A 12,207-nucleotide genomic window follows, 5' to 3' on the forward strand; every position below is an offset into this window, starting at 1 on the left:
TCTAGGGGAGTGTGCTGTGGACATCTCATGCAAAGAATCAGGCTCCATGTGTGGCCTTTGTATCTGACTCACATTCCCGGGGATTCTGAGGCCCAGTCACAGTCTGCATGCTGGTTTCCTTGGGGCACTGTTGTCCGCTGTCTGCCTGTGGCTATGACTGCTCTGCCTTTCACCATCATGAGTGGTGCCACTAAGCACAGGCATGTGCAGGCATATGTATGTGTGTGCATGTGTGGGCACATGTGTGTGCAGGCATGTGTCAGAGGAGCAGAGTGGCTAAGTCCTGTGGCCATTCCGTGATTGATGTGGGAGGAACCTTGACTCCCTTCACATCCCCCAAGACATTTGTCCTGTCGCTGTCATGGTACTCACCCTTCTGGGCTCCTGGGTGTCTCATTGGGTTTTTGTCTGATTGGTTAGTTGGTTGATTTAGGGCCACACTCAAAAGTGCCCAGGGCTGACTCTGGACTCTGCTCAAGGATCACTTCTAGTAGTACTCAGGGAGCCACATGGGATGCCAGAGATTAACCCTCAGCTGCCCAGAGCCCTCGCTCCTGCTGCCACTCCAGCCACAGTCTCACATAGGAGTTTGGTCAATAATCAGGAGGAGCTTCTGCTCATAATCCCATTAGCTGTGACCTTAAAAACAACTTCAAAGTCATCTTGACCACCTCCACGAGCTACACATATATTTTTTTCGCTGACTTTTATGGACATGTATTTATTTTAAAGCCAAACCTTGCACTGTGGCATGGCTGGGATAGCCAGAAGGAATCACCTGAAAGTCTCCCCCTCAGGAGGGATAAAAAGGACACAGACCCCTCAGCTATGAAGAAAATCACAAGGGGTGGGTGGGGAAATCTGCCGGAGAACCCAACCATCGAGCGGGAGGTGGTGGCCCATCGGGCTGCACTGACTTCAGCCTCTGGGAGCAGGAGCTCAGGTGCAGCCACCCCCAGACCCAGCCTGTAGCCCCTCCAGTCCGAGATCTGTGGGTGTTCAGAGATGAGCAATAGAACAACGACCGGGTCGCCAACCATGAGGCAGCTGGCACTTTCAAAGGTGACAAGCTTCTCGGACTGATAAACACAGTCATAAGCAATTGTAAACAGATGGCAAAACTCAACCCCGTAGTCAGGTTCTACCTGCTCCCGCGCGTTCGGGAGCTGAAGGCTGGTCAGACTTCATATCAAGCATCACACTGCCATATTTGGGGAGGAAGAAGTTCAGGGTTACTGTCAAGTCCAAAATGCATCATGATGCGGGGAGAAAGGGACTCTCCTTCACTGCAGGTGGGAATACCGACTGGTCCAGCCTTTTTGGAAAACAAGATATACATTCCTCCAAAAACTAGAAATTGTGTTTCCATATGACCCAGCAATACCACTCCTGGGAATATATCCTGGAGATGCAAAAAACACAGTAGAAATGTCATCGCACTAATATGTTTATTGCAGCACAGTACACAATAGCCAGAATCTGGAAACAACCCGAGTGACCGAGAACAGATGATTGGTTAAAGAAACTCTGGTTAGGGGCTGGAGCAATAGTACAGTGGGTAGGGCATTTGCCTTGCATGCGGCCGACCCGGGTTCGATCCCCAACATCCCATATGGTACCCTGAGCACTGCCAGGAGTAATTCCTGAGTGCAAAGCCAGGAGTAACCCCTATGCATCACCAGGTGTGATTAAAAAAAAAAAACTCTGGTACTTCTACACAATAGAATACTATGCAGCTGTTAGAAGAGATGAAATCATGAAATTCACATATAAATGGATGGACATGGAGAATATCATGCTAAGTTAAACGAGTCAGAAAGAAAGAGACAGACATAGAATGACTGCACTCATTTGTGGAATATAAAGTAGCACAATATGAGACTAACACCTATGGACAGTGAAGATAAGGTCCAGGAGGATCACACCATGGTCTGGAAGCTGGACCCATATGCTGAGGGAAAAGGCAGTTGGGATGCAGAAGGAACCACTAAGTAAATGATTGGAGAGGTCGCCCGGGATAGATGTGTGCTGAAAGTAGATAAAGGACCAAACACAATGGCCCCCCAGTATCTGTATTTCAAATCATAATGCCCAAATTTGAGAGAGAGAAGGGTTGAACCTGCCACAGAGGCAAGGTGGGGTGGGGGTGGCGGAAGGGACACTGGGAACAATGGTGGTGGAAAATGTGCACTGGTGGAGGGATGGGTGCTCAAGCATTACGTGACTGAAACAGAATCATGCAAGTTTGTGACTATATCTCATGGTGATCCAACAAAACTTCTTAATTTTTTTTTTTTGCTTTTTGGGTCACACCCAGCGATGCTCAGGGGCTACTCCTGGCTTTGCACTCAGGAATTACTCCTGGCGGTGCTCGGGGGACCATATGGGATGCTGGGGATCGAACCCGGGTCGGCCGCGTGCAAGGCAAACGCCCTACCCGCTGTGCTATCGCTCCGGCCCAAAACTTCTTAATTTTAAAAAATGCATCATGAGTTGGAAATAACTTTTAATTAAGCATATTGAAGTAATTATTCAATAAATCATGAACAAAATATGCTTTAAAATGTGACCCTTCTTCCCACCCACATGGGTCTTGGCTGTCACGCTCAGGATCTGCATCCAGGCGCCACCTCAGCACATCAGCGACCTTGATGCAGAGACACAGCAGTGAATCCCAGAAGAAAGCAGCTCGTCAGAGATCTCTCCAACCCCGTACCAAGCCAATTGGCAGCCACGAGCTTCCAGAAGCAAAACCCAGGTGTGCAGGTTTAGGGACTAAAGACTCCAGGCCACATGGTGGCAGCGGAGATGGGCCAGCCCTCCCCGTCTCCCTGCCCATTTCGGGTCCTGGCTCTCATGCCCACCATCTGCATCCAGGCGCCACCTCAGCGCATCAACAGCCTTGATCCAGAGACTCCCAAATGAATCTCAAATGGATTAGCTCCCTACAGAGAAGTCTCTGGACCCCAACCATTTACAATTTTAGAATTCCAGCAACCTCTCATGATATTCATAATAAGCAATAGAAAATAAATTATCTAACATATGCCCCCTGGGGCTGGAGCAATAGCACAGCGGGTAGGGCGTTTGCCTTGCACGCGGCCAACCCAGGTTCTAATCCCAGCATCCCATAGGGTCCCCTGAGCACCGCCAGGGGTAATTCCTGAGTGAAGAGCCAGGAGTAACCCCTGTGCATCGCCGGGTGCGACCCAAAAACCAAAAAAAAAAAAAATTAACATATGCCCCTGGCTAGCAAGCTTGAATGGTGGTGGAAAAATTCGAGCAAACCATAATGCCCAAAAGTAGAGAGAGTATGGGGGAAACTGTCTGCCAAAGAGGCAGAAGGAGGGCTGGGATTGGTGGGAGATACTGGGAAGATTGGTGATGCAAAATGTGCATGGTGCAGGGATGGGTGTTTGATCATTGCATGACTGAAACTCAAACATGAAAGCTTTATAACTGTATCTCATGGTGATTGGATAAAAAAAAAGTTTTAAAAAATGTGACAAAACTCAAGTACCATTCAGCAATCACCAAGGGTCTCCATGGACTCATGGGACAGGAATACTGGTCTGAACAAAAATAAGACTTTTGCATCCTGGGCAAGGTTTTAAACACTTGCTAATAGACAATGACAAAGAATCAGGTAGTTCAGGGAATCTAATATTTCTAAATAAATAGATGTTGTAACTCTATGTTGTAAATCACATTATATATGTTTACTATCAATGAAGCAAACTAGAAGCCAAGTTTTCTAAAGGCGCTATGCTGCTAAAGAAAGCATTAAATCTAAAAAATCTTATAACATTGGAACCTTTGTATATTTCACCCACTCATTATAGCAGCATATTTTTTGGGGGTCAACTAAAGATGAACTTGAATCCTGACCACTGGTTCTCAAGCACCACCTTTATATTACTGAGGAAACAACTTATTTGTTCAAAAGTTCTATGACTTTTAAACTTTTGCTTTGTAAGATCATTAATCAAGCAACATAAATTGGTCCATAACAAAGAACAGGAAGTAATTTCTATGTGTAGGGAAATCTGGAAAATATGGGTTCTGCATTTGAACACTCGGATGTTCTGGTCATTAGATGAAAGCCAGCTTCCTGCTGAACAGGGCTGCCAGGGCACCCTTCATATCCTTGTTCCGGAGGCTGTAGATGAAAGGGTTCATCATGGGGGTGACCACCGTGTACATTACCGCAGCCACTGTGTCCTTTTGGGCAGTGTGGGAGGATGTGGGGCTGAAATACACCCCAATGAGGGTCCCGTAGAAGAGACACACCACGGAGAGGTGGGAGCCACAGGTGGAGAAAGCCTTCTGCCGGCCTGTCTTGGACGGGATCCTCAGCACGGCCGCAAAGATGCAAGTGTAGGAGACCAGGATTCCCGCGAAGGGCACGATGACCGTCAGGGTGCCCACAGTGTTCACCATCACGCTGTTAAGGAAGGTGCTGGAGCAGGCCAGCTTGAGCAGGGGGCTGAGGTCACAGAAAAAGTGAGGGACCCTGTTGTGAGCACAGAATGAGAGGGGGGTCAGTGACACCGTGTGGGTCAGGGCGTTCCCGAAAGCTGCGCTCCAGGATGCCCCCACCAGCAGGCTGCAGAGCTGCGGGGTCACAGACGTGGCATAGTGCAGGGGGTGGCAGATGGCCTCATAGCGGTCATACGCCATGGCGCCCAGCAGGAAGCTGTCGATTCCAGCAAACCAGATGAAGAAGAACGTCTGGGTGAGGCAGCCGGCATACGGGATGCCCCTGTGCCCCGAGACGTGGTTGACCAGCATCTTGGGGATGGTGGTGGAGGTGAAGCAGATGTCCACGAAGGCCAGGTTGGCCAGGAAGAAGTACATGGGGGTGTGGAGCCGGGCGTCGGTGACAATGGCCAGGACGATGAGCAGGTTGCCCAGCCCCGTGACCAGGTACATAACCAGGAAGAGAATGAAGAGCAGCTGCTGCTCCCGGGGGTCCTCGGAGAGGCCCAGGAGGAGGAACTCGGAGACCTGGCTGAGGTTCCCCCCTCCCGTTGCCATCCTGGAGGAATGAGAAAGAAGGTGGGGAGCTTCTGTGGTTCTGAAAAATTCCAGGCCCTCTAACAGTGTCAGTCCTGAAACAAGCCCACAATCTTTTGCTGCATCTTTTTCGTCAGTGAGCACAGCATTCATGCTCCAAACGCACAGGATTTCCCCTTACTTAGGGCAATAGACTCTAAGGACACTGATGACTGCTCGTCTCTACCACCTGTATCTCTGTGTCCCAAGAGTTCAGCTGGCCACAGGAGGAGGTGCTGATGCACATAGTAACGTGGGAACATGGGTCGTCACACAGCACCACAGGCCACTGACCAGTGAGGCCCCAGGCTCACTGGGTGTGACCCCTCTTTCTTGGTGCTGAGAGGGGACTGTAGGTATGCTGTGGTCTTAGGGTCCTGCATCGAGTGTTTGTAACTGAGTCCTGTTCATCTGCTCCATCCTTACCTAACATTTCATTGGCTTCATGTGACTATTTTCTAAATAAATAATCTGTCCCCAAATCCTTGATCCAGCCCGTTTTAAGAATTCAAACTTAGAATTCTACAATGTATTCCACTTCAGAATTTTTATCCCAAAATTCCCACCAAAAAACTGCCCTTTCTATACTCCCAGGGACCACCACACACCTGAAATGTATTACCCTGCTTACACCCACCAGAATCCATAATTCCTCAGCACTTATCCAAGTAAGATAGTTTTGATGCATCGTTAATTCTATTTCTTTCTAAACATTAGGCAGGGCCTGAAAATGTTTTAAAGTATCTTTGAACAAGTGAGATATGAAGGGGGCCTTAATAAATTTTATTTGAAATATATTTTGTTTGATGATGCATAAAATTAAATAATTGTACCCTATAGTTGGTCAAATACAGCTAGTACTTTAGTACTAGGGAAATATAGAAAGAGGAGGAGGAGGAGGAAGAGGAGGGGAGAAGAAGGAGAAGGAGGAGAAGGAAAAGGAGAAGGAGAAGGAGAAGGAGGAGGAGGAGGAGGAAGAAGAAGAGAAGAAGAAGAAGAAGAAGAAGAAGAAGAAGAAGAAGAAGAAGAAGAAGAAGAAGAAGAAGAAGAAGAAGAAGAAGGAAGAAGAAGAAGAAGAAGAAGGAAGAAGGAAGAAGAAGAAGAAGAAGAAGAAGGAAGAAGAAGAAGAAGAAGAAGAAGAAGAAGAAGAAGAAGAAGAAGAAGAAGAAGAAGAAGAAGAAGAAGAAGAAGAAGAAGAAGAAGAAGAAGGAAGAGGAAGAGGAAGAAGAAGAAGAAGAAGAAGAAGGAAGAAGAAGAAGAAGAAGGAAGAGGAAGAAGAAGGAAGAGGAAGAGGAAGAAGAAGAAGAAGGAGAAGAAGAAGAAGAAGAAGAAGAAGAATTATTCAACTAAATTCTTGATTTAGCAGATGGAGAAATTAAAAACTAACATTTCAGAGAGATTGGAGAACAAGAACTTTTGATTTAATTGACTCCTAACTCAACATCTGATGGTTGGAAAGGGGCATTGAAGACTGCACACGGCCACGAGGCCACTGCAGCATTATTCACAGCAGCTCAGACCTAAGATGGACACCTACACGTCCATCAATGTCCATCAGAAGAAGGTGCGAAACACACAGAGAAAGGAGAGAAGGATCCATCCGGGCACTGGATTTAGGAGAGAGGCCCATGGATGTGTTGTATCAAGTTGGGATATGAGTCCAGCTGTGCTCCGGCACCCATATACTTTGTTTCTTAAAACACAGATTTCTGGGGCTGGAGCAATAGCACAGCGGGTAGGGCGTGCACGCAGCCGACCCGGGTTCGAATCCCAGCATCCCATATGGTCCCCCAAGCACCGCCAGGAGTAATTCCTGAGAGCATGAGCCAGGAGTAACCCCTGTGCATCGCCGGGTGTGACCCAAAAACAACAACAACAAAAAAAAATACAGATTTCTGTCTGTCTGTCTGTCTGTCTGTCTGTCTGTCTGTCTGTCTCTCTCTCTCTCTCTCTCTCTCTCTCTCTCTCTCTCTCACACACACACACACACACACACTTACAGAAAAGTGCATGCCTGCCTAGCATCCAGGAGACCTGAATTCAGTCAGTGGCATGCCCAAAGCACAGAATGTGTCCCTGGCCTGACACTGGCCCTCCTGGGTGTCCCCCACCCGGAGTCTCAGAAGCATCTCGGCAGGTATGCTGTGTTGCCCGAGGGCCCCTCCCCGCTCTCGTGGGCTCCAGCCTGCTTTCCTCACTCATTCTCCACATAGGCACCTGCCAGCGGGCTCGCCTGCCCTTCGCTGCCAAGAGCCTGCACTGGCCCCACTCTCCCTGGACTGGCTGATGCATCTTACCTGCTTCCTGTGCAGCCTGCCCAGCAGTTTGAGCCTCTGCTGCTGGCCCTCCCCGGCCTCACGACAGGACGATGGGTGGTGGAGGGAGCTATCAGCTGCCCCTGCATGGGGCTCACACACGCACTGGGGGTTCCTGTTTGATCCCAGGGAAATCATTGAACTGAGGCCAGAGAAGCCAAGTCCCTTCCCTGAGATGACCGGGAGGCCAAGGCTGGACACCCCTAGCTCCTGCTACTGCTCTATTCCCTGTACCTGGGCTCTCCACTCACCTGTGCAGGTGTCTGAGTGAGAAGCTCTGTGTGTATGTGTGTGTGCAGGTGTGTGAGTGAGCAGGTGTGTGCGTGTGTGTGTGCAGGTGTCTGAGTGAGCAGGTATCTGCAGGGGGGAGGCACCTCTTCCAGAGGGCGTCCAGGGCTTAGGAGGATGTGGAGGCAGGTCTGGTCCCGCAAGAACATCCTGAGGACCTGGCAGAGCCCAATTTACACCTGTCCTCACTCCTCAGGCTGCGTCCCCCGTGCCTTGTTAGGGCTTCTGCTAATTGTCCCTCCACCTCTGCCCCCGCTGAGTCCCCACTTTGGCGATGAGCTAATGATGGTTCATCCTGGACTTACTCTGCCCCAGTGCTCTGGGTGCTCTGGGTGTTGGGGGATCTTCAGCTCTGCTGGACCTTTCTGTCCCCCATGAGGGCACCTGCGTATCCTTGTGCCTCTTAGTGACAGCCCGGGCACCTTTCCTTTTACCCGGGTGCAAGTCATCTGCAGTGAAATCAGTAATCTCTAAGGGAGCAGCCCAGGACATGGAGCCTCATGGGCCTGTGAGCCTGTCACCCCTGGGAAGTTGCCCCAACCCCGAGGGCCGGCTCCCCGCTCTGAGGGCCACTGACCTCCCCTCTCTCTGCTTGTGTCAGCCCCTTGGAGCTGGCACTGCACTGTGCTTGTTTCTGTGAGGTCAATGTGCCTGGGGCCCTGCCACAGGTCTGACGGCTGCTCCTGTGTCAGCCTCCCTCCCTGTGAGCATCTCTCTGGGCCACAGTTTTGAGTTCTACCCACAAAACATTGTGAATTTGGGGTCTTCCACTTTTCATCAGATGAAACTGCCCCTTCACGCCAAGTGGCCGCCATCCTCCCGTCCTGAGCCCCCAATGGCTTCTGGATGAGTGCTGAGTCAGGTCAGGGTTTGTGTGTTTTCTGCAGGACCCTCGACCCTGAGAAAGTGTCCCAGGCAGGAGCAATAGGACAGTGGGGAGGGCGTTTGCCTTGCACATGGCCAACCCAGGTTGACCTCCGGCATCCCATAGGGTCCCCCAAGCACCACCAGAAGTGATCCCTGAGTGCAGAGTCAGGAGTCAGTCCTGAGCATCACCAGGTGTGACCCAAAAATCAAAATATTTTAAAAAGAAAGAAAAGTGTCTCAATGGTGCTCAAAAAATAGATAAATACATATCCTTGATTTTTAAAAAGATACTCAATAAATATCCTGGAATAATAAATAAACTAAAAGGTGCATGAGTAACATCTAAGCTTGGGACAGGATAGGGAAACCTTAAGCGTGGGCCACTCATTGCAGCTTTAAAATTTACTTGGGGGAAAGCTTAACGTCTGGGTTGGAGCGATAGTCCAGCGGGGAGGGTGCTGGCCTTGCACTCAGCTGACCCAGATTCAATCCCCGGTACCCCATCAGGTCCCCTGAGCCCCACCTGGTGTGCCCCTGAGCTCAAAGACAGGAGAAAGACCTGAACCCTGCTGGGTGTGGTCCCAAAACCAAAAGAGATTAATACAATTTTTTAGAGTTTTTTAAAATTTATTTATTGAATCACCATGCGAACAGTTACAAAGCTTTCGTGTTTGAGTCTTGGTCATACAATGATCAAACACCCATCCCTTCACCAGTGCACATTTTCCACCACCAAAAACTCCAGTATAGGGGCTGGAGCGATAGCACAGCGGGTAGGGTGTTTGCCTTGCATGCGGCTGACCCGGGTTCGATTCCCAGCATCCCATATGGTCCCCTGAGCACCGCCAGGAGTAATTCCTGAGTGCAGAGTCAGGAGTAACCCCTGAGCATCACTGGGTATGACCCAAAAACCAAAAAAAAAAACCACTCCAGTATACCCCCCGTCCCACCCCGACCCCTACCTCTGTGGCAGATAATTTCCACATTACTCTCTCTTTACTTTGATTGCATTCAATATTTCAACACCAGTCCCACCGTTATTATTTGGAATTTTCCCCCAACACTCAGACCTGCCAAAAGGGCAACATTAGACAATTTCTAATGTTGGCTATGAATCGCACATGATGTTGCGTGGCTGCTCTTGCGGCTGCGCAATCTTGAAATTCTAAAATTTTAATAATTAGGTCTGGAGAGATTTCTGCCAAAAGCCGCTCAGTTCCAAGATTCGTTTGTGTGTCTCTGGGATTACGATCCTTATGGAATTTAATAAGGAGCCAGGAGCTGTTTGTGGGCGGCACCTCAGGGTCCCCTCAGGGCAGCGGTGGAGAAGGAGTGACTCCACCCCTATCCGGACCTGTGTGTTGTCACTGCTGGCCTGTGCCTGGATTTTCCAATAAGCTCTGTTTTTTGTTTGTTTGTTGTTTTTTGCTTTTGGGGGCACACCCGCTGATGCACAGGGGTCACTCCTGGCTCTGCACTCAGGAATTACCCCTGGCGGTGCTCAGGGGACCATATGGGATGCTGGGAATCGAACCCGGGTCGGCCGCGTGCAAGGCAAACACCCTACCCGCTGTGCTATCGCTCCAGCCCCCCAATAAGCTCTGGAAGATGGTGGCCACTGGGCTTCCCAGAGAATAGGTGGAGGGACGACACCTTTTCCCATCTGGGGTGGCCTGGCGAAAGTACCTAATGCAAAGTATGGAGGCAATTCTGCCAAGAGCTGCTCGGTTCCGATATTTGTTTGTGTGTCTCTGGGATCATGACCATTATGGAGCTTAATAAATGGAGGTGGGGTGGTTGTTCGTGGGCAGCATCTCAGGGTCCTGTCAGGACGGGGGAGGAGCTTATTTAGAGTTTTAAAAAGTAACAAGTTGGGGCTGGAGTGATAGCACAGCAGGTAGAGTGTTTTCCTTGCACGTGGCCAACCTGGGTTCAAATCCCAGCATCCCATATGGTCCCCTGAGCACAGCCAGGGGTAATTCCTGAGTGCAGAGCCAGGAGTAACCCCTGTGCATCGCCAGGTGTGACCCAAAAAGCAAAAAAAAAAAAAAAAGGTAACAAGTTAACCCATTTGTAAATATCTTTTTGTTATAACATCACATATACACACCCACATCCACACAGATACACGTGCACATCCATGCACACACTCAAGTGTACACTTATGTACAGGCACACGTGCACACTGGCACATACACACTCACACCATATGCACGCATTCGCACAACTGACAGACTCATGCACAAACGCGCACACCTCAGCATATACCTCCATAGACGCGACACAGATGCACACGCAAAGGAATGGCGCCATCTAGTGGCCATGCATGGAAGGACAAATCATAAGAATTTCATTTCTCTTCCCAAAGCTTCACTGGAGGGCAGGCAAAGTGCTTCTGCACATTAACACTCCACACGCCACTATTCACAGGTGCTCAGAGACAAAGGGTCCGATGGAGGCAGTAAAAGTTTTGGTGAGAATGACCACATGGCATGGATTCGCATCCACTCTGATCAGTACAGCTGGGACCCACGTAAGGTCACCCGCGTCACTCAATGCACAAATAAAATTTTACTCAAAATTGAAATGTAATGTTTTTATTATTTTTTATTAAGGCACTGTGATTCACAAAGTTATTCGCAATAGACTTGTTTCAGGCATACGACGTTCCAACCCCAATCCCACCACCAACGTCCCAGGCTCCCTGGCACCTCTCCTGCCCCCTTGGCAGGCAGATAAAAAAATTATTTTATATTACTTTCTCAAACAAAACTTAAAGAAATGGCTAATAAAAATTTCATAAAATAGGGGCTGGAGCAATAGCACAGCGGGTAGGGCGTTTGCCTTGCACGCGGCCGGCCTGGGTTCGAATCCCAGCATCCCATATGGTCCCCTAGCACCACCAGGGGTAATTCCTGAGTGCAAAGCCAGGAGTAATCCCTGTTCATCACCAGGCGTGACCCAAAAAGCAAAAAAAAAAAAAATTCATAAAATAAATCTATAAAGTCAATTTATGATGATTAATTGCTTTTTTCTTTTAGTTTTGAGCCACACCCAACAGTGCTCAGGGGTTGCTCCTGGCTTTGTGCTCAGGTCTCACTCCTGGCAGTGCTGGGGCTGGGGTACCATATGGGATGCCGGGGATCAAACTCGGGCCAGCCGTGTGCAAGACAAGCGCCATCCCCGCTGTGCTGTTGTCCCAGCCCCACTAATTTCTATATGGCTCTAACCTTCCTTAACCTAGTGGAGGGCATCCATATGTGCCACTAGTGAGCGTGATACTCAATGCCGCAGGGTAGGAAATGTTAGAGAAAAAAATAGAAATTTAATGCTAAATAAAAATAAATTTAGGGTTTTAAGAACTTAAATTTAAATAAACGAGCATCAGCAGACATTGCTCCTGGCATGAAGGCCTCATGTGCAGAGCTGGGTGGGACCAAAAATGAGGGACTTCCTGCTGCGGGAGGGCCCTGGTGAGTCCCTGGATGCCAGAGCATGGGGCAGAGGGACCAGCCTCGACAGAACCAGCTGCCCTCAGCCCTATCCCCAGGGCCAGGTGCAGAGGGGCAGGGGTGGAGGGACAATTAGCAGGAGCCCTAACAAGGCACGGGGGACGCAGCCCAAGGAGCATCGAGGACGGGGTAAATTGGGCTCTGCTAGGTCCTCAATATGCTCCTGTGGG

At 49.4% G+C, this 12,207-nt stretch overlaps 1 protein-coding gene across 1 annotated transcript; it reads right to left on the minus strand.

Moving 5' to 3' along the window:
• Positions 1 to 4,092: 4,092 nt before the first annotated feature.
• Positions 4,093 to 5,037, minus strand: LOC101540418 (olfactory receptor 1361-like). The gene has a single exon (XM_004616889.1). It carries the CDS (start codon positions 5,035 to 5,037, stop codon positions 4,093 to 4,095), a length of 945 nt encoding a protein of 314 aa, XP_004616946.1.
• Between the last annotated feature and the right edge of the window lie 7,170 nt (positions 5,038 to 12,207).

This window comes from Sorex araneus, chromosome 2 (assembly GCF_027595985.1).
Source record: "Sorex araneus isolate mSorAra2 chromosome 2, mSorAra2.pri, whole genome shotgun sequence".
Taxonomy (NCBI): domain Eukaryota; kingdom Metazoa; phylum Chordata; class Mammalia; order Eulipotyphla; family Soricidae; genus Sorex; species Sorex araneus.